General features: G+C 38.8%; 3 protein-coding genes across 8 annotated transcripts; 1 reads left to right on the forward strand and 2 right to left on the reverse strand.

Annotated features, from left to right (window-relative positions):
• Nucleotides 1-1,930: 1,930 nt before the first annotated feature.
• On the reverse strand, nucleotides 1,931-6,694 carry trmo (tRNA methyltransferase O). The gene is made up of 6 exons (XM_044347123.1): nucleotides 6,489-6,694; nucleotides 6,135-6,292; nucleotides 4,918-5,092; nucleotides 3,728-3,885; nucleotides 2,876-3,442; nucleotides 1,931-2,263 (listed from the first exon to the last, which is right to left on the reverse strand). Exons 1-6 carry the CDS (start codon nucleotides 6,575-6,577, stop codon nucleotides 2,028-2,030), a joined length of 1,383 nt encoding a protein of 460 aa, XP_044203058.1. The 5' UTR covers nucleotides 6,578-6,694; the 3' UTR covers nucleotides 1,931-2,027.
• A 1,741-nt stretch (nucleotides 6,695-8,435) lies between these two features.
• hemgn (hemogen) lies at nucleotides 8,436-11,970 on the reverse strand. 4 transcript variants are annotated; one of them, XM_044347128.1, is made up of 5 exons: nucleotides 11,785-11,970; nucleotides 10,492-10,563; nucleotides 10,197-10,275; nucleotides 9,091-9,713; nucleotides 8,436-8,919 (listed from the first exon to the last, which is right to left on the reverse strand). In XM_044347128.1, the coding sequence occupies exons 2-5, from the start codon at nucleotides 10,553-10,555 to the stop codon at nucleotides 8,813-8,815; spliced, it is 873 nt and encodes a 290-aa protein (XP_044203063.1). In that variant the 5' UTR covers nucleotides 10,556-10,563; nucleotides 11,785-11,970; the 3' UTR covers nucleotides 8,436-8,812. The 4 variants fall into 4 exon arrangements, with proteins under 4 accessions (XP_044203063.1, XP_044203062.1, XP_044203060.1 ...); XM_044347127.1 differs by having other exon boundaries at nucleotides 10,185-10,275; nucleotides 11,785-11,966; XM_044347125.1 differs by lacking the exon at nucleotides 11,785-11,970 and having other exon boundaries at nucleotides 10,492-11,729.
• A 593-nt stretch (nucleotides 11,971-12,563) lies between these two features.
• Nucleotides 12,564-19,868, forward strand: anp32b (acidic (leucine-rich) nuclear phosphoprotein 32 family, member B). Of its 3 annotated transcripts, none has more exons than XM_044347135.1 (7): nucleotides 12,564-13,302; nucleotides 15,747-15,896; nucleotides 15,990-16,112; nucleotides 16,800-16,992; nucleotides 17,150-17,274; nucleotides 17,371-17,437; nucleotides 19,158-19,868. In XM_044347135.1, the coding sequence occupies exons 1-7, from the start codon at nucleotides 13,249-13,251 to the stop codon at nucleotides 19,232-19,234; spliced, it is 789 nt and encodes a 262-aa protein (XP_044203070.1). In that variant the 5' UTR covers nucleotides 12,564-13,248; the 3' UTR covers nucleotides 19,235-19,868. The 3 variants fall into 3 exon arrangements, with proteins under 3 accessions (XP_044203070.1, XP_044203068.1, XP_044203069.1); XM_044347133.1 differs by having other exon boundaries at nucleotides 12,565-13,302; nucleotides 19,152-19,868; XM_044347134.1 differs by having other exon boundaries at nucleotides 12,565-13,302; nucleotides 19,155-19,868.
• The last annotated feature ends 1,493 nt before the right edge of the window (nucleotides 19,869-21,361 follow it).

Here is a 21,361-nt window from a genome sequence, read left to right on the forward strand (position 1 = left end):
AAGAAGTTCAAAGAGTCTGTGTCCAGGGTGGGATGGGTCAGAGATGATCTCGCTTGCACGCCTCCTGGCCCCGGAGGGGTCTTTGTCAGGAGGAGTGTGAAGAGGTGAGTGTGGGAGTAGAATAGAGCGGTGGGGGAGCCAAGGAGGTGTGGGGAGGAGTGGATGTGGAATGGGGGGAGGGGCGTCCAGGTTAAGCTTTTGTCTGTGGAACCAGCAGTAAAACTCGTTCAGCTGGTGATTTCTTGCAGGCCTTTCCAAACTGAAGATGAATCGTTGGCTGTGAACCGGTCCTTCAGCTTCTCAGTCTGCCTCTCCTCTAATTCCTCTCTTCAGCTTGTACTTGGCTTGCTTGTTGAGGTCCTTATCTCCACTCCTCATCCATGGGTCGACAGAGCTGTCTGAGTTCTGCAGTAAACTATGGCTTGTCATTGTCATACTTGACCTAGTTCCTGGTGAGGATGCAGTTGTCCTCACAAAAACTGATATAAGATGATGTCTGTACACTCTTCCAGATCAGTTAATGTCTCTCTGAAACATCCCAGTCAATGCAGTCCAGGCAGTACTGTGGGTTTTCAGTGTCCTTCTTTGTCCACCTTTTCACAGTTTTTACTACAGGCTCGACACATTTAAACTTCTCTTCCTGTGGGTCAGTATTAGTTGAATTAAACAGTGATCAGAAAGACCAAGGGCTGCACAGGGAGCAAAGCAATATGAATCCATATATCAATTTGAATAGTTTTGTAGCAGTGGTCGAGTGTATTGTGCTCTCTGGTGGGGCAGGTAACATGCTGACTGAATTTAGGGCAAGCTAAGTTTGGCCTTATTAAGGTCTCCTAACAACAGTACAGTTGAATGTTTGAGCTTCACTGTGCAGAATGATGTATATGCAGAGTTTGACACTAGAAGGTTGTTTTCACCTTCATCTTCTTGAAGTGGAAAGTGTCTCTGTGCTCATTGAAAATCTGATTTTAAAGGGTGGGCCTATGAGCATGATTTGTGACATCATAGCTAATTTGGAGCCAATTCTGGTCCAATATTCAATTTACACAAATGTGATGTAGAAACTTAAAGCCTCCAGTGCACAAACACTGAGAATGGACTTTACAGTGAGGTAGGAGACGTCTTGTGTCCAGCAGTTAAACGTCTGAAATGATATATATTTGCATATTTATAAACTGTCGAATTTTTAATTATGGAGAAGTAGGTGTCATTTTAAGGATTTTAACATGATACTTTTTTGTGGAAAAACCAGATCAGACACACATTACTGTAGTACTGAGTATTTTTATGTCTTAATACATGTCTGGATGGGATCTTTAAGGTCAGTTTTGAAGATGTTAATACATGCATTTCATAACAATTTAATTATGTATGTTCAATTTGTCTTCATCACCTTCTTTCAGACATACACACACATTATTGTAAACTGTAGCTGGAGATTGATTTATTGTCTGCTGTTGTAGGGTGTTTTTTGTAAAATCATAAGAAACAAAAAGGTCCATTCATTCATGATCATCCAGTTCATTTTTCACAAAGGATAAAGGGCCAATTACTCCTTGCAAATTGAGAAAAGAAAAAAAAAAACATGATACACACATCAACAATAAAGTCTGTAAATTGCTTCCTGGGTACCAACAGTAGAGAAGAAGTCTTGACAAAACAGAATTCTTCAATTTAACAATAACTTTAATATGAATGGTTTTAAGTGTGCACAGTTGTCCCACAAAAAGTATTGCAGAGTGAGTGGAAAAGCCTTTAATTTTACATCAGAAGAACTTTAATATTTTTTAAATAATTTACTACATTTATGCAATAAGTGACATTCTTGATTTTTTAAAATTAAGCTCCTTTGATCATATAACTTTTCTACACAATTAAAGCATCCTGTCAGTAATGGTGTTTGTGCAAGAGGACAAAAAAATGAAAAAGCTTTGTTTTTTCATAGAACTTTTATTTATCTACTTATTAGAAGGAAAATGTTTAGTGACATTGTGTGTTTGTTTCTCTACACACAGAAACCAAGACTCTCACATCGAAGCAATGTGGCACTCAACAGGTCGGACCTGCAGTACCTCAGCAAAGCCTTGTCCAAACCAGCAAGTGATGTCAGCTGTGTCCAGGGTGAAGAAGAAGAGTCGGTCTTTACAGCGAGTCCTCCTGTATACTGACCGTGGGTCTGCTGACAGCACCCCTCTGATGGCGGCAGTGGCCTCGTCTGAACTGCTCAGAAACTTAAACCTGGGTCTGTCACTTTCAGGGGGACCTGTGAGGCATTCAAGTTTGATTTATGTAGTGATGGCACACTGTTCTGCTATGAATGGCTGCTTTCATATTCATCTCTGTCACAACAGCACCCTCTTGTGGTGACACAAGAGGGTGCTTGTGTCACAACAAGCTTCTAGAAACACAAAATTACAGTAAAATCATCAGTAAGCAGAAGCCTACTGTCACACATTTATAGCAAACAAATCACATGGAAAGCTAAATCCATCATATCAAATCCAGACAATCCTTTCTTTAAGGTATTTACCACCCTCCCCTCTGGTCAGACATGCATGTTTCCAAAAAGTAGGTGCAATAGGTTCAAGTTTTCATTTATCCCATGTGTGCAAGAAGTGCTCTCATTTCTAACAAATTATAAACTGCCTCTTATTTCCTCACACAGCTTAGCACTTTATTTCTTGCTTTTAACATTTATCCTTTATTTTATTCTGAAAAGTGTGCATAGTACCAGCATTTATAATGTCTTCACTTGCCTTATTGGGATTTTATTGTGTTTATGTTTCATGTTGTTGTGTTTTTATGCTGCAAAAAGAATTTCCTCTTCTGGGACAATGAAAATTTGAACTGAAGTACTTGCTTCAAAATGACTTACCTGACAGGTGTGTGGGAAGGAATTCTGCTAACTCCCTCTCAGCATGAGGGGTGAAGCGCACCTCCAGACTGGCAACAGGAGGCTCTCTGATCCAGCCAGCAATGGTGCTGTAGGTTTCCTCGCCATAGCAAGGTCGGTCCACTGTCGACTCTGGTGGCTTGATTTTTGGCACATCCGAAACTGGCTTGCTCTCACAATCTATCTGGTCACTTTGGCTCACATAGCCCTTCACCTCATCCAGCACATTGTGAAGGTCTTGAGGCAGGAAAAACTGAGTTTGGATTTTGGATGAATCCTCTGAGAGTTGACTCCCAAAGTCGTCATCAGTTCTTTCAGGTTTTAGGTTTGACGGAGCATCTGTTTCAAAGTCGTAATCGAGGTTCATCATATCTGTTGTTCCATTTAGTGACACAGTTGATGCCTTCGATTGGTCTGTGTTTGATTCATAAGGCTCAGAGTCCATGCCCACCCTGGTGTTGGGGGAGTCGTACTCTGGGATGTAGGGTTTGATATCCAGGACTGGGGTGCCAGCAATCATGTCAATGTCTGACAGATGTATTGTATCACCTAGAAATTAAAGACAGGAATGTATTGATTTTCATCAAGCAGAGTAAATTATTTGTGTTTTGTGACTGGAGTTAAATTTGACAGCTTAACATTTAGAGTTGCATTTAATTTAATTAACTACAAGCGGCAAAAAAAATCTCTATAGTCAGGCAGAGTTTAATATAAAGATGTTGAAATGTTGAAACCTGTCACAAACATAAACACAGAAAATGTACATATCTACACACACAAACACACACACAATTAGCTTCTACTTTTAAGACACATTTCATTAATGATACTTACCTACAATTTTATCCAGCTTGGCCAAAGTGAGGCCTAAGACATTTGGTCGGTGCGGACTGCGAGTCGAGTACACACCAACTCTTTGACCGTTCAGTCTGGGAGGCTTCACTTTGGCTTTGTAATTCAGGTGCCCATTTTTGTGAAAGAGAAAGATAATCCTGCAGAGACCAAACGGTGAAAACAAGCACTGAAGACATACTGCAAACATTATATCTGAATGTGTGTAGAGTTGGTTTTCTTGATAAGGATTGTGTTTATGTAAAGAAAATAAGAGAGAATTCATAAATCTTCGGTCCACAAGTTCTAGATAGATCTTATCCTAAGACATTTACTGCTATCATCATAGTAAATAGACTGCATTTATATAGCACTTTTCTAGTTTTATCAACCACTCAAAGCACTTTACACTACACACCAACATTCACCCATTCACACATACATTCATACACTGATGGCGGAGACTGCCATGCAAGGTGCCAACCTGCTCATCAGGAGTGATACAGGGCTTCCTGTCCAAAGCAACGTCCCACAATGTTTCTATGCTCATCCATTCACACGCACACACACACACTGATGAGCACATAGGGAGCAATTTATCTTGGACAACATGTGGACTGGAGGAGCCGGGGATCGAACCTCCGACCTTCTGACTAGTGGACAATCCACTCTCTCTGAGCCACAGCCGCCCCATCAGAAGCCAAAGTGTAAGGTTTACTTTTAAAAAGTGTCAAATTAACTTCATTTATATCACCTTTACCTGTCTCAAAAGACTTCATACACCCACAGGAAACAAGTACACATCATTCAAGCAAGAAAAAGTCAACATTAGACACAAATGTTTCCATGACAGTGAAAAAGCCTTATTTAATAGGTTTGATTTAATGTTTTAACATAAATAAACTACATAACTGAAAAGGTTTTGTGTGAGCTTTTGGGATCCACTGTATATACGACTCCATTAAATTGAAATGAAGTTAGTGGCAAATCTCAAAAACACACATCCACTCAAACCCACAACACTTCAACAGGCTGATTATCTATAAATTATGAGGCACAGTAGACAAAAAATATTTAATTTTAACTAAGACAGCCAACAGTAGTAATCTTTGCTAATATTCTTGGAAAAGCAGCATCAAACCATAAACTGTATATAAGACATGCAGAGATTAAATTTAGTGTATGTTTCTTACCAGACATGGGAGTATTGCTCCAGCCCCACCAGAGCATGTTCGGGGTTATTGAAGACGCTCTGCTGGATGCGCAGTTCTGCTCTTGATGGGCCACAAATGGTGGGCTGTCTGGGTGTCCCATTCTTCACCGAGAAACAGGAACTGATGTAACCAATCGGGACTGTCTGAATGTTTCCTGTAACATTACACAATTAACAGTATTGTTTCAATTTGTAACATAGTAGCACTGATGCATCATTGTGTTACATTGTTTTCATTGCTTGCAATGAATAACTTAGTAACCAGTGACCTGCACATTCATTCATGTGTTGCACCAGGTGTACTTTACACCTCCCTCATTTCAACATGTCCCATTTTTTCTACTTTTACTTCACATTTGGCACATCAAATCCTGTATAATGAGTAAAGTAGAGCTGGAACAATTAAATGATTAATCAATTAGTTGGTCAACAGAAAATTCATCAGCAGCTATTTTGTTAATTGTATTTTTTTTCTTAATTTTTTTAAGCAAAAATGCCAAACATTCTCTGTTTCCAGCTTCTTAAATGTGAGGATTCACAGTTTTTCTGTGACGTATAAAACAGTCAGTTGAACAGCTGTAAGTTTTGGCTGATGGTCACACAAAACCAAGAAATTGAGGTAATGCCGCAAAGATTAGTCGATTAATCAATTAGTCGATTGAGGGAAAATTCATCAGCAACTATTTTGATAATCAATTAACAACTTCAATAATTTTAAACAAGAAAGATTAAAAAAAAATGCTGCAGCTTCTCAGATTTGAGGATTTAAAGATTTTCTTTATCATACATGATAGTATATTGAATATCTTTGGATTTGGGACTGTTGACAAAAGATATTCAAATTATACCAAGCATTTTTCACTACTTTCTGAAATTTTACAGACAAAACGATGAATCAAGGAAATGATCTGTAGGTTCAATAATTAAAATAATCATCACTTGGGCTGCAAGACATTATGAATGGCATTTTTGACACTCTTTTCTAACATGTCAGACCAAATGATTAATGGATTAATTGAGAAAAAATAACAATTCAAAAGTTCAATTTTATCTTTAGTGTTGCATTTAAATGAATAGCAACAACACTGTTGATATAGAATGAAGAGGATTTTCTTTGGACGGTCTCACAAAACATCTTTTCCTTTTTTAAAAAAAAAAAAAAACTGTGGCTGCTGTGGCTGCACTAATGGTAATTACCTTTCTCCAGTGCAGCCTGTGGTGATGCTGGTGATGCTGGTGATGGTGGTGGCGGCGGCTGGTGTTTGTCAGGTTCACAGAGTCCAATCTTTGACACAGAAGACTGAAGGGATATCATATGTTTACGATTAGCTCTAACTGCAGTGTCCAACATCTGCCTGTTGGAAAAGGGGACAGAAAAAAGTGAATACCAAGGACTGATAAAGTGGTATGAATGGCATCTCTACAGAAGAACAAGAGCAATTCAACTCATCACATCTAAACAAAGATTTATTAACGCCATACCTAAAGAGGAAAATACACAGCTACAACTGCTGTAACTGTCATTAGTAGAGTCATATCTCCAGAGCTTACCTCAGGTTTTTGATTTCTTTCCGCATCACAGAAACCTGCTGATTCAGTTTATTTAGGTGTTCGCCGCAGCACTCGCACAGAGGACTCATCTTTTATTGACAAAAAAAGAACAAACACCTCTAAATAAGTCAGCTTTTTGGTTATCTGCTACGCAGAAACAAACCACGACAAACACGTGGGAGTTTCTCAACGCGGAAGCACTCGCTGGGTTTCTTGTTGGCCAATCAGGAGTCTTTCATGTGACCAGCTGATGACCGACAGCTCATCTGAGTGGTGGAGCTTTCTGTCAATTCATCATATTCCTCTATTGTGTATTTAAGTATAAACGTAGGTAGCACATTGTAAAAATGATACATAAATAAGGCATGTATGTTGCAAAAGTCATTGATAAATTTACACTACAGCCGCTGCATGTTTGACATCAGCAGAGGGCAGACATGAGTTTCACGTTTACCATTTCCTTTTAAAACAAGCTTTATTTATAAATACAGCAAGTACATAAACGTGTACATGTAGTATAAAGTCAAGAGATTTGATCACAGTAACTGCAGCTTATGTGATACTGAAAATGAAACTATTGATCAGCTGTTTTTCCTTTCTGTGACTCTCTGGGAGGATTTACAGGACTGGCTGTTGAACAAAATCCAACTACTGCTCCTCTCACAAGAGAAAATATCGTGTTTTGTGTTAACATGAAAGACAGTAAGAGTGACTTGATATTGAACAATCTGATACTCTTCTGTTTTTAATAGGAAACTTGTGGACAATCATCTCATTGCTTTGAGACTAATGAAAAGAAAGTCTTATGAAGAACTGAAAATACTTGATGACCTCTAGAAAAACTATGGAAGAGTGCAGACTTATCATTATTATTACTTTATTGTTCTTAATTATTTATTATTATTTATGTTATGTGATTGTATTATTATTTTATATAATTTCAGTTATTTTCTTTATCTAATGTGCCTTGAATGTTGTGAAGTATTTACTCTAATTTATTGCCTTAATGTTTGTAAATGAATCATCTTTAATTTTTAAAAAAGTTGTTTTGTTTTTTTAAAAAGCTGTAAAGTTAAGAACATAAAATACCAGGAAATGTACAATTATACAAGCAAACAGATAAAATAGAGCCATAAACAAATAAATAAACCACCAAAAACCATATTAAAAGTACTATATTGTGTTTTTTTTACATTTCTGTTAATTCTGTGAGCAATAATAGAAATATAGTTTTTAATTTCATTAATCAGAGCAGGAAAGAAGGTTTATTTATTGTTAGAGTATGTAATTTATTAGACAGAATTCGTCCTCGTCACCCAACAACACATTTTCTCATCTAATAAAAAAACATGATAAATTCTGTATTTTGCAAAAGCAGAAAGATCCTTTTAAAATAACTCACACTGCTCCAAAATAACCAAATGACAATCTACTTACAAAAACTAAAATATAATCAGTGGTCTCAACAGTTTTTGTAAAACAGTGACTAAAGGGGTGAAATCTATCAATGAATTTACATAACATCTTTTATTTGTTCCTGGTCATATGTTGTATTATGTAATAATGACAAAGGCTGTAATTAATGATTATTCTCATTATCGATTAATCTGTTGATTATTTTCTTGATTAATCAGTTAGTCATTTGCTCTATAAAATGTCAGAAAATGGTGAAACTGTTGATCATTGTTTCCCAAAGTACAAGCAGACATCATCACATGTCCTGTTTTGTTCTGTTTCTCAACAGTCAACAACCCAAAGATAATAAGTTTACTTTAATCGAGACTAAAGAAACCAGAAAATATTCCTTTTAGAAGCTGGAACCAGAAAACTTCGACATTTTCTTCTTTAAAAAAAAGTTTAATCTTTTATCAAAATAGTTGGTGATTGATTTTCAACTAATTAATGAATCGACTAATCGTTGCAACTCTAATAATGACCACAGTTAGATGATGTAAGCAGTGTATTTTATTAGGTGAAAAACAACTTTTACAAAATTCATCCAAATAAATCTACAATTACAAACATTTTGTTACCAGTGATTAATACCATTTTCTTTTAAATAAAAGCAGGTGAAATTTTGCTGTGTATTAACTTCAAAATACAAAATTCACAAGCGTTGCAGCGAAGCACAAACCAAGAATAAATAAGCATACAGGCTTGGTTTGAATTCATTCATTTTTTTTTTCAAATAAGCAATGCATACACTCATCATGTTTGTTCTCTTAGGCCGACAAGCTGTACACTAACAGATACAAACTGTGACCATAAAGACAAGTAGTCTGAACTGAGGCAGTATCTGGAAAGTGTGCTTTAGAAAATTACAATCAATTTCCTGGGAGATATTCTTGTGGCGGAAGCGGCGAGGACATGGTTGGAATTGAGAACATTTTATTTTGCTCTGGCACATTGATCAGCGGTGTCTCACTCAGATCTAAAAAAAAAAGACAGACAGTATATATTTAATATTAAACAATATGCAGATTTGGGCAAAGCATTCATTGTCAGAAACTCTTCAATCAAGCAATGTTTTAAAGCTTTGCCTCTGGTGATGTATTTCCACATTATTCACATCCAACAGTCTAAACTCCCTCTTAATTAATACCTTCATCAGCTCTTTTGTCTTCAGCTGGAGGGATGTCTTCCTCCTCATCTGGACCCAAGTCTTCGATCAGGACCTGGTCAAGGGCCTCCCTGCCTTGTGACTCTGTATAAAGGGTCTCCACTTGCGCTATGGGAGGAGCGGGAGCTACAGATGGAACAGGGGCTCGTGACAGAGCTGGGACTGGAGCAGCATCTGGAGCTGGAGACGAATCTTGGGCAGGAACTTTGGCGGGAGAAGGAGGAAGAACTGAGGGTGAAACAAGGGCTGGAGTCGGGTTAACTGGAGCTGGAGCAGGGGGAGAAGTCAGAGTGGGAGCAAAAAAGAAAGGGCTTTGCAGAGACCCAAACAATGGCATAGGAGCAGGAACGGCAGGGACAGGTACTGGTGGTAAATCACACGTGTCACTGCCCACAGAAAGTAAAGGGGTTAGAGAGCCTGATGTTTGAGCAGGGATCACCGCCGCAGGTTCAGGCACCACCACTACAGCAGGAGCTTCCTGAGCTGGTGCTGTTTCCTCCTGAGTGAAAGAGATCTCCGGCGTGGGTTCACTCTTCCTGGGCCTCCCTCTCTTCCTTGAGCCGCTCCTCTGCTCAGCTCTTGGTCTTTTCCTCTGGCTCTCAACCCTGAAAGAGTAGAACAATTGTAATCAACTTCAACAACAGTGGACATTGATACAGCTCTTTGTGATTTTTTTTTTTTTGCAAAGCTAATAGTACAAAGTCCTTGACCTGGATCTGGATCTGGGGTGTCAATAGAAACAACAGAGCAACCTTTGGCTGCTCTTGCTCCATTCAATATAAACCAAAGGAGTGATAAGCAACTAGAGCGCTGATAATGTTTTCACCGCGCGATGTAACGTACAGTGTGTTATAATGCAATATGTGTTAAAAAGCCTTGTTAAACCTTCTAAAACTTCTATTTCTTCTCTCCATTGTATCAGAACAATTATTTACAGTATCATTACTCTAGTATAAGAACTTGAATTTGTGGGGGTACATACTACACTGCTGAACCAGTGATGGTTACTGCTCATGAACACAGCTGTAAATGTAGGTCAGTGCACTGACATTGACTGTGCTTTTCCATAAATTTACCCAAAAACCCACTGGTTAGTCTCCTTCTCTTCTGCTTCAGCCTTTCTCTTCCTGAGTAGGTCCCTGTCCCGTAACCGGCGACGGATACCACCTACAAAACACAGAAACCAGGGGAAACCACATCCTGTTCAGCACAATATAACACATAACACAAATGAGATAAACTTGTCTGTCGTTTATAGTGAAACAGCTTAGAGGCTGATGAGAAGATTTCTCAGTTGATCAAAAGACACCACACAGCATGCAAATAAATAACTGGCTCATTTAAATTTCTGGTGTGGAATTAAAGAAGAATTTTAGATGTTACCTTCTTCTTCATTTTGATTTTTATATTCCGACTCTGGTTTCTCTTGTTGCAACGTCTCCTCCATTCTAAGTCCTGGTATGAATGAATTCAACTCATCGAAGGCGGGCAAGCACCAAAAAAAAAAAAAAAAAAGGAGACAAAATAACTTCTGACTGTTTTCTATTCCCACCCCTAAATGAATTATCTGGTTAACCATTACCAAAGTGCTGGGAGAGTTCTTACAGTGTTAGTCTTATCATATTTGTAAAGCTGGAGGAGTTGGCACAGCACTGACAGCAAAAAAAAAAAAGTCTGCGGAAAGTTGTGTGCGGGCAGTGTGAGATAGGGATAAAATATGTACAGAATGTAGAAATAGGGGAAATACATATAAACCTTTCTATGCCTTCTAAACTGCTGCTTATAAAGCAAAAGGCTTGTTTGTGAAACGCTAACTGAAACTAAACTAGTAAACAAACTGGAAACCAAGAGGGGGTTTTCTGTTTTGCATGCATGTTTGTGCAAGACAGCAGCTGATATTAAAGCTTTGCAACAGGAAAAGTAGTCTAAATTTACTGAATAATATATTAGATGGTGTTTAATTTAAGTCTCAGTATGGTCTAAATGATGGACAGCTACATTTTAAAGGCCTACATATACATTGTTATATGTGATAAACACAGTTTTTATTCATTGTCTAAAAAAATGCATCTTTTTCTGCAGTACTACAGGAAAAATTATGTTGCAAAAACCATTAGATAGCCTGAGCCCAAGAGAGAAATCCTGTCTTTGACTAGAGTAGGGGCATACCCCTCTTATCTCACAGATGGAGGGGCTGCTCGGTTGGGGTGTGTTCTCAATCTTCTCGCAGCACATTGAGCCCTGATGTGTGTGTGTGTGTGTGTGTGTGTGTTTGAGCCACTCAAAGAGAGAAACTGTCCAGCAGAGTAAATAACACTCAACTGCCAATTGCCTCCAGCTCTATACTAGAAATGTTGAGAGTCCATTTGTTAAAGTCTCTCACTTCTGTATTAAAGGAGTTTCTTTTAATGCGTATACACTTTCAAAAACTGTTAGTAGCAGTTTTACAGGGGAAGTATTTACTACAAGTTTCATGTAGTTAATACTTCATGTGTGCAAACAACTTACAGGAGAAAATCTGCACCTTAACTCATTTGGTTCAGGCTTAAATTTAAATTCAAAATACTTAATCTTGCATAAACAGACACTGAGATGGACATTTCCACTGTTAAATTTAAAGGAAAAAGCTGATTCACACAGACTCTCAAAACTACTTGACATTTTTCAAACACTCACCAGCACCTCCAGTATCAAGAGTTGAGTTCCTGTCTGCATACAGTTAACTCTTCAGCTGATAAAACTCCCACCAGACACATGAATGGACTCCTTCCAAGTATGTAGTTACATCTTTTCCAAAAATGACTGATTATTATCTGCAAAAGCAGAAAAAGCTGTCGTCCACACATATACACACACACATCCCTACTGTTGCACAATGAAACTCAATTTTGAAGCATGTCAAAGTAGATATGACAGTGCCATCTTCTGGTGCACTTTCTAAACTACCAAACACTGATTTAAAAACACTTTTTTTTTTACTGTATATACTGTACATATAAATCGCACATGGCCAACTGGATAATGTGCCTTAAACAGCAGATTTACTGTCTTATATTTATGTTGTCTTTTTTATTTTTAGGTATCACTGACTAACCTTAAAAATGAATCAAATATTTTACAAACACCTAGAATGTCTTTTCAACATGTTTCTGTTTCATATTTTTATTTACAAAGATCAACAACATACTCTGTGGACTTCTACTTGAGGGATCTGGTGTCTCAGGAAGTAAAAGGGGGGGTGGGGGTGGGGTTGGGAATACCCTTCCCACCATATGCATATACAATGCTCTCTTTACTGCTAACTGAACACACCCCTCCTCTCTGTCCATGTGTGCAAACGCTGAAAAACAATCTGAGGTTTCATGGATGGAAGAAGACTAGAACACAGTTTTATCAATTACACAGTTTATTGATCAAAACTGTCAAAAGGAAAACAAATACAGCAATGATTGGACTGCAATTAAAATGATGCATTTACAAAAAAATAACATTATTTAGAGTAATTTCTGCTTTCACTTGCAACAGGTTTTAATAGTAATAGCTGTTCAAAACAAGATGTCTTTATGTTACATATTTGCCCTACTTACACATTGAAAGCGACACAATAACAATTTTACGTTAAATATGAAAAATCTGGGCATGTTTTCAAGCTATTTAACATTATTAAGCAGATAAACAAAGTTCACCATATGACCTACTTTAACGCCTAAATTGGTTGAATGCTATTATGCGTCGACTATGCACATGTATATACACGGCATTTCTTTATTTTATTTTTTAAAAAAAACTGACTTTAAATATAAAAAAGAAGAAAAGCTTCTTGTCTTCATAAACATAACACAATACTTTCCTTTGCAGAAATAAATTGCACCATAGCACTGTGTGGAGGCAGCGTCATGTTTTGTGACTGCAATGCCATTTTAGAGGCGATGGGCGTTTCTGGACGCAGATGGCGCTGTTGAGCATATATTTTGTTTCAGTCCCGTTTCCCTCCATGGTTTCTCCTCTCTCCGACTAACTTAGCGTTTGGCTCAGTTCATTATACAGTCCTATATTCTCCCTCCATTAGGGCATCTCTGCCTTTGGACTGAAGATCCCACCAAAACCCAAGAGAGAAAAGTTTAACTTTCATAGGGCAAGATGGACATGAAAAAGAGGATCCACTTGGAGCTAAGAAACAGGACACCGTCTGATGTGAGTCGTGCTTTTTTTAAAAAACCAACCCTTAGTTTTCTGGCTAGCCTCGCTAGCTAGCTTGCTACTTTTTCTGCTTTGCGAGTGACCTGTGTGGCTAACGTAATGGTGACCACATGGGCTTTAGATGATGTTTCTCGTTTATAATAGTAGGGCGGAAAACACTCGCATAACAAGCTTCATCCTCGATACTGTTGTGGATTGGGCGTATAGGGGGGCAACGAGACGAGAAAAGCTATATTCAGTCGTTACTTTGAAACGGCGATTCCTCAGCTTGCTGGCATTATTGCAGTGCTTTAACCGTTTCGCAGCCTCCGTGGTCAGCGGTGCACACACGATTCAGCTCGACTCCAACGTCGGGGAACAATTAGTAAACTTCTTTTCACGCTGATATATTAGGAAATGTGCTTCCTGCGCCGCGTTTGCCATTCACAGAGCGGTGTATTTTATACAGACCTTGGAAGCCATGTTTGCTGCTAGCATAACTGCTAAAAACGGGGCGCTTTTTTCCCCCTCATTATTACAAAAGCACTTTACAACTCCAAAGCGTTGGTGCTTAAAATGTAGTTTTTGTGACGTTTGAACGGGCCGTCGCCGATCACGAGTCTTAAAATCTCTTCACAGTAACGTTAACATGAACGGCCAAGATTCAGCATCGACAACAAAAAAAAAAAACAGTCACTTGGTTCACGAGTCATCCATACCTTGACCACTTAACGTGGAGCCTGTTACTCCAACCTTAGCTAGTTCATATTTCCACACAAACTGTCGCAAATGTCTGTAACTTATTCCTGCAATCGTTTTTGTTTAAAAGCTTAAAAGTTTAAAAGAAAAAAGGAGGGGGAGTGTGCAGCAGTTAATTCCCTAAAACAGCGTATACACTTGCACAGCAGCTGCATTGCCCTTTCATATCCTTGCATTCATACTCGTGTAAATATTGCATACTTTTCTTTTTTTTTCTTTTTTAAACATGAAGTCTGGTGAGCAGATGATTCATTCACATAGCAGCCACCCAAAAACTTAGTGTTTTTGTTCCCGCCATATTACCTCCTTCGCTACGCTGGTCAAAGACAACAAAATGCATCGAGTTGTAAACGTATAATTAAAACACACATCCTCCCCACACCTTCCGCTAATCGTAAAGTAATCTAAACTTGATGTTGTTTTGCAAAGTAAACGGATCGATTTGTCGGCCGGCGGCTTTATGAACCGAGCCAGCCTGCTTGAACGACACGGAGATCCGGTGCACCGCGCTTCATGCGTGGGCAGCCAAAAACTCCACCGGTCGGCGTATTCCTCTCGGCTCATGCATGAAATAAAACAAAATATCAGTTGAAAAATAATTTAAGTAATGTGTAACTTAAGTACCCGATCATTACTCTTTTGTACAACAGCAATTTTCGCTACTGAAATGTTCAGAGAACTGCATACTGTGTCTCAGGAATCGCCATGTTGTCATTCTGTCGTCTTTGAAGCTCTGGGAGAGAGGAACTGTCTCCATCTTTGTTTTTTTACTAAATTTCCGTTCTCAATATATTTCCTTCGCCACTTCGACCTGAAAACGACGTTGTGCCCTGTAACAAACTTGGCAATATCGGTCGTTCGCTCGACGACGAGGAATATTCCACTTCCCCCAATGAAAGCTGGTTTAACGAGTAGAAAAAGAGAAAATCTTTACTAAGGGTGTATTCGCCATCCTGTCCGTTGCTGTTGGGTTGGCTAATGGCGGGCAGACAGACTCCTCTGCTGCACGGCAGCGTTTAAAAGGGGCAATGGCTAGCCTGTAGCGAGCTAGCTCACAAAAATCATTGCATTTGTCATTAGTGACTGCATCAGCAGGCCATGGGGAAGCTACTGCTTTGCTCTTCCTCGTTTCAAAGAAATCAATACATTAAACTGTCGTGCCCGATGAAATTAGACACATTATGATACAAAGTGTGTTTAGATGGAGACGGAGTATCCATTTCGGTGTTTTTTACTTGAGAAATCGTGATCTTTGACGTTTGACAACAACTTTTTTTTTTTTTTTTTTTTTTTGCAACGTTTTTGTCCAACGCTGAATTGCGCAACCAGTGTTAGCTTTAATTGACTCAAACTAACTCCGCCTTTCGGACTTGTTTTTCTAATATTTTATAACAAAAAGTACAAAATGTCTTTTTAATTATTTTTCCACACAGTAAAGAGCAATAATGGTGGATAATAACATCCTGTATTAAACATTGTTTGTTATGTTTGGCAGGTTGTTTTCTCACTGATTTTGTTTACAAAATGAGATTTTAATTCAGAAAAGGCAGATGAATAAAATAATTTTGCAATATTATGAGTTTTGTTTGTTTTAGAAAACATTTAACTGTACACTGTGTATATATTAAGTACTTTTTTCAAGAGATGCACAAACAATGGAGATTCATTTTTACATTATATTATAATTTTCTGTTTTCCAGGTACGAGAACTTGTCCTTGACAATTGTCGATCGGTTGAAGGAAAAATCGAAGGCCTCACAGCTGAGTTTGTCAACCTGGAGTTTCTCAGTTTGATAAATGTTGGCTTAATGTCAGTCTCCAACCTGCCTAAACTAGGAAAACTCAAAAAGGTAACATGTCGTTTCACCTTTTATTTATATCTCCATGAAAAAGCTGAGTTGTGTCCGGTCTAAGTCATACCTCCTTGCCTCTTGTGTTTTCAGCTGGAGTTGAGCGACAACAGAATCAGCGGCGGCCTCGATGTTTTAGCAGAGAAACTACCCAACCTCACACATCTAAACCTGAGTGGCAACAAATTGAAAGACATCAGCACGTTGGAACCATTGGTATGTTTCTGAAGGAAGCACTCGCCATATATATCCATCTTTATGCCTACAAGCTGGTGCAGACATTGTGCTTTTTTGTATTTTGTTTCATATTAGTGCAAAATGTATTATAATCAAACCAAAGATTTTAAATATTTGGACAAAGTGTGGTGCCCAGAGCTGTGTTCATGTAAATGCAATTGCAGCTCATCAGCTGTCTTACTCAACTCACAGCGTACATTTTTAATTTTGGTGCTTCTGCTTCCTATACTGTATATTTAGGATATAAAGAAGCTGTTTTTACACTACGTCATTTACCGGAACTAACAGTGGAAAGAGTGCCAGAGAGATCCTTTAAACATATTTAATAAACAATTATTTTAAATGATTATAAGAACAAAAATATAATCTACAGGAAACACAGGAATGAATTGAAAATGGTATTTATCTAGTTGATTGTGGTTGTTCAACAGTTAGTGATGGATAAAATTACGATGTATAATGTTATTTTGTTAATTTGGAGGAATGAGAAACTATTCATGGATTAAAAACAACCAGATGCAAAAGTCTCTTTTTGTCTCATCCAACGAATAAATTACATGTTCAATGTTATGGCTAAATATCTACTGGGTGACGCGTCTCAGTTGTGTCACAGTACAGTTCAGCAACAGTTTCTCATCACTGCTCCTCGCTGCATTTCATCAACAGAAAAAGCTGGACAACCTGAAGAGTTTGGACCTGTTCAACTGTGAAGTGACAAACCTCAACGACTACAGAGAGAGTGTGTTCAAACTGCTGCCCCAGCTCACCTACCTGGACGGTTATGACCTGGAGGACAGGGAAGCCTCTGACTCTGACGGAGAGGCGGACGGAGACGGTGTAGACGATGAAGACGATGAAGGTAAGAAGCTGCTTCCGATATCTTAAGAGATGGTGAAACAGGACACTGTTAAATAATACAAGAATACAGTTAAACCATTTCGTGTAAGTTGGTTTGAATATGTGGTGTATAGTTGTGACACTTTGGTTTCAGCGAGTTTCCCCTTTTGGTGTTGCAGAGGGAGAGGAAGAGGAGGATGAGGATGGAGAGGAGGAAGACTTTGACGAGGAAGAGGACGAGGAGGAAGATGAAGAGGAGGTAGAAGGAGAAGAGGACGATGAGGAGGTCAGCGGAGAAGATGAGGTAAAAACAAAAGAAGCTCGTCTGAAGTCGCTCTCGCGAGGAGTCACAATCTACTGTTTCTGATTCCTTTCAACTTGTATCACTTTGTTCACCAAGGAGGAAGACTTTGGTCAGGATGGGGAAGTGGATGAAGAAGATGAAGATGAGGATGAAGATGAAGACGGTATGTAACATGCTCCCTTAACATTATTAATGCTCTCTAACCCAGAGCACCCACAAAACACATATTTTAAAACAATAAATCACTTTGCACCTGGTTGCGCGGCGTGCCCTCAGTCTCTTTCCACGCTACAACTCCAAACTCTCTGAACGTGGCGGAGAGTTGATTTATTCGGAGGTGAGGGGAGGGGGCAAAGCCTTGTGCTTCAGGCGTGTGAAGTACAGATGTTGCAATGACCGCTACAGACTGGGATAAGAATCAGCCGATAAAGTGACAGCACATATAATAGACTAACTCACAAAAAGCCTCCTTAAGATTCAAGTGTGTCGTATGAATACAGCCTTATTTTTCCATCGTTCCCCCCCTGTGTGTGTGTGTCTACTCTTAATTATCCAAATTAAAAATGCAAAACATTTCTACACAGTACAGAGTTCCATATTGACTCTTTGTTTATGGTGCTGTTAACATGCGGTTAATTGGCAAAAGTCAGTAGTTGAATGTATTTAAAATTTCAATCGTCCTGTTTTTGTGAGCAAAGCAGTATCAATAAGAAGAAAAGTTGAGTGCCGTTTTTAGTTTTTAAGTGTTATTTGCTCACTAGAATTCTTCTTCTATTGTATTTTGAGTAGAATGTGGAGTTTATATGCATATATGGGTGCCATGGTTCACTCAATAATAACCAATAGAAATAAATTTGATATCTGGGTTAATAATCTTTTATCTCTTGGTGGTTTTGGTAACTGAGGAAGCTCTACACTGGGGAGTAACGAAAAAGGTTTGAAGTAAAGGGCGTAATCAAGTTGCTGCTATAATGATCACCCATTACTGACTCATTTATATTACTCAGAAAAACATTAAACTAAATCGTTTACAATTAAAACATGTTTTAGGCACCGAAGCTCTCTGAAAACGCTTTGAGCCGTTTCTTTTAGAGGGTTACTCTTCAGGTTTTTGATGCCATCTACCTAGTGTCAAATTAGTCCGTTTGTTAAGCAAAAATGCAGCGAAAACATTCGCTGGTTGCAGCCTCTCAAATGTGAGGATTTGAAGCTTTTCTGTGTCATACGTGATAGTAAACTTTTGTGCTGTTTATCAGACAAAACAAGACGATTGAAGACGTCACCATGGGATCTTACAAATTATAACGCAGCGTTTTTCACTTATTTTCTGACATTTTATGGACCAAAAGATTAATCGAAGCAGTAATCGGCAGATTAATCATTGAGGAAAATAATCCTTAGTTGCAGCCCTACATCTAAGTCTTGTTCCTGTTGAGTTTGAATGTACTGGATAAAAGTGCTCGCCAAATGCATTCAATGTAATGTGAAACATCATTTTCAACATATAATCGTATAACGTTACAACTTGGTAGTGACCATTTGTTCACACTCTCCACGATCGCACCAGAAGACTTCATGAGTGATGCTGAAACTCTGCAGTTGTTTATGAGGATAAACACACTAAATATGTCAAGAAGCTTAACGTATTTCTAAGATGTGTAACACAAACTCCATCATTTCTGTCACATGAAGAACACACGGGGGGAAAAAAAGAATGTATGTGTATGTTTTATGTAGAAAATATGCATCTGTTATGTTTTTAATTAGTCTGGTTGTTCGCATCAAAGCTCGCAGATGTAATCTTTCCTTTCAATTAACTGTCGTGTGTAAAGATGAAAGCTTTGTGGTCTTGACACCCTTTCCCTCTTTGCTCCCAGAAGCAGAAGCCGGCAAAGGCGAGAAGAGAAAGCGAGACCCAGAGGACGAAGACGACGACGACGACGATGAAGACGACGATTAAGAGCAAAACTGAAAACGAGAGCCTACCGAGTTACCCTTCCTCCCCTTCCCCCCCCCCCACAAACCCGAACGTCCGCCCTCCTACAACTCGCACCGCCGTTGTAATCCACGTCTACCCCCCCAGCTCTGAGCTCTTTTACGGGGCAAGACTGTACCGGATGGGTGGGCCGAGTGGAGCTGCGCCCCCTTATTATTTTTTTTTTTCTTCTCCCCCTGCCCCCCATGGAACTGAGAGCCACCCAACACCCTCCACCTCACCCGACCCACGGCCCCGAGGTTCTCAGGCAGCCCACCACTCAGCATTCCACAATTTCACTGTCGACCCCTCTTTATGTATTCCTGTGTGAGGACTTTGGGACTGGTATCTAGTTTTGGGTCTGTGCTTTTAATATTTTGTTGAATGAATTATTTTTTGTTGTTGAGTTTATTATTTCTCATTTTTTGTCTTTATTTTTTTTTTTTTTTTTTTTTTCTGTTCCTTATTTTTTCCCAATAAAATTATTGCTATAGCAGCTGTGCAACCAGCGAGCCATGATTTTTTTGTGTGGCTGCCTGTTGCACAAATCAAGGTTGTAGCTACATTTTTACTTTCTGTATGACAAGAAAACAACTTTGTAAATAAAATGTTAACATTTTGTGCTTTTTCTCTCTTCCTGCCTTGCTTTTCTGGTGTCCCAAAACTAACGTAAAGTTGTGGAACAGTGGTCATGTGACCCCGTTTTCTCATCCACCCCTGCTGTTGTGCTCTCAACATGTTGATGGTGACTGTAGACAACAGTCCATAGGAAAGGCTTTGTGTCTATTCTTTAAGGATAGTGTATCTTAATATAATACTCACATACTTCTATGTATGTTAAAAGGATTATTAGTCAATATAATCATTCCTCCTGTCCATACTGGCCATGAGGAGATCCCCTCTGAGTGCAAGTCCAATGTAAGTCATGAGAGTTGTGCAAAAATGTGTTATAAAGTTCAGCCAAAGCTAATATGAGGCTTTGGTATTCTGGGTTGATCCAATCAAGTGGGTATCTTCTAATGTTATAGTCCTTTGTCTTTGAAATCCTGACTGTGTTTCCATCCAAGACATAGTTTTTATACAAAAAACAACTAACTTGGATCATTCCCACTTGACTTGTCTCACATCCGTTTTGCTGGCTGCATTTTTGCACATAAGAATGTGGGTTTTGCTCCTCCATCTCTTATGCTGGAGTTACTTAACTAACAGATCTCTGCACAGCCAGTGTAGAGAGGGAAAATGATTACAGTAGTGCTTTCCAACCTTTTTGGCTTGATAACCCCGATTAAAAATAAGTAATGTTTACTTGGGAAACCTCATCACAGACTACATAAGCGAGCTGTGAGCAGTCAAATCTCTCCAGGTTGTTTCATTTGAATAACCTTAAAAGGGCTGAAGGGGCAAGACTATCCAGGATTTCACAAGAACAAAGATAAGAGAAAAATGACTTTTGTGTTTCTCCAGGTTGGGAACCAACAGAGTACAGTGACAGATGACTCTCTAAATGTACATATAGGTATATGAGTATTGTTCTAAGACAGACAAATGTGAAACTTTCCTTTTAAGAGATTTCCCCTTTTAAGGTTAATGCTGTAGTAGCTTGTAGCCTGTAGTGAATTATACATTATGTAGCTGAGTACAGTCATTTTTCACTCCACAGAAACAGTAATGTAACCCCAAGATAGAGAGCATTTGTCTGTGGCGCCTTTATTCTTAACATTAAGCCCAGAAATGGCAACCAAACAGCATTATGTTGTTTTTGAGGAACAATAATTTGTTTTTAAAAGAGTTTCTGGCTGCTGATCCTCCCAGGCTGCTGCGTCTTTTAGGGCCCTTTTTTTGAATTCCAAACACAAGCCAGGCAGTCGTGTACAGAGATGAAAAATGTTGGCCGTCCACATGTTGCAGCCTGAGTGGATCAGGAAGCAGAAGAAACTCCCAAACAGTTAATTGCGAGCCAGCACCACTCAAAACTCTGCTTAAATATTAATGTGTTTATACAGTTGAGTGAAACATTTTATACTTCAGTTTACTTGTTCAGGCGGGATAATCGTCTGTTCTGTCAGAGAAGATCTATAAACAGTCAAATGGATTTCCCAGAATTTACAGTAA

The sequence above is a fragment of the Thunnus albacares genome, chromosome 3 (genome assembly GCF_914725855.1).
Source record: "Thunnus albacares chromosome 3, fThuAlb1.1, whole genome shotgun sequence".
In the NCBI taxonomy this organism is placed as follows: domain Eukaryota; kingdom Metazoa; phylum Chordata; class Actinopteri; order Scombriformes; family Scombridae; genus Thunnus; species Thunnus albacares.

What these genes read in the sequence shown, in the direction of transcription:
- trmo (XM_044347123.1), bottom strand. Translation starts at nt 6,577, where the DNA reads ATGAGTCCTCTGTGCGAGTGCTGCGGCGAACACCTAAATAAACTGAAT. An exon ending in ACAGGCTGCACTGGAGAAAG is followed by an intron (nt 5,093 to 6,134) that starts GTAATTACCATT and finishes GTAATGTTACAG; the next exon opens with GAAACATTCAGACAGTCCCG. An exon ending in CCTTCCCACACACCTGTCAG is followed by an intron (nt 2,264 to 2,875) that starts GTAAGTCATTTT and finishes AATGCCTCACAG; the next exon opens with GTCCCCCTGAAAGTGACAGA.
- hemgn (XM_044347124.1), bottom strand. Translation starts at nt 10,687, where the DNA reads ATGGTTAACCAGATAATTCATTTAGGGGTGGGAATAGAAAACAGTCAG. An exon ending in AAATCAAAATGAAGAAGAAG is followed by an intron (nt 10,276 to 10,491) that starts GTAACATCTAAA and finishes TGTGTTTTGTAG; the next exon opens with GTGGTATCCGTCGCCGGTTA. An exon ending in AGACAAAAGAGCTGATGAAG is followed by an intron (nt 8,920 to 9,090) that starts GTATTAATTAAG and finishes TTTTTTTTTTAG; the next exon opens with ATCTGAGTGAGACACCGCTG.
- anp32b (XM_044347133.1), top strand. Translation starts at nt 13,249, where the DNA reads ATGGACATGAAAAAGAGGATCCACTTGGAGCTAAGAAACAGGACACCG. An exon ending in AGACGATGAAGACGATGAAG is followed by an intron (nt 16,993 to 17,149) that starts GTAAGAAGCTGC and finishes TTGGTGTTGCAG; the next exon opens with AGGGAGAGGAAGAGGAGGAT. An exon ending in AGGTCAGCGGAGAAGATGAG is followed by an intron (nt 17,275 to 17,370) that starts GTAAAAACAAAA and finishes TTGTTCACCAAG; the next exon opens with GAGGAAGACTTTGGTCAGGA.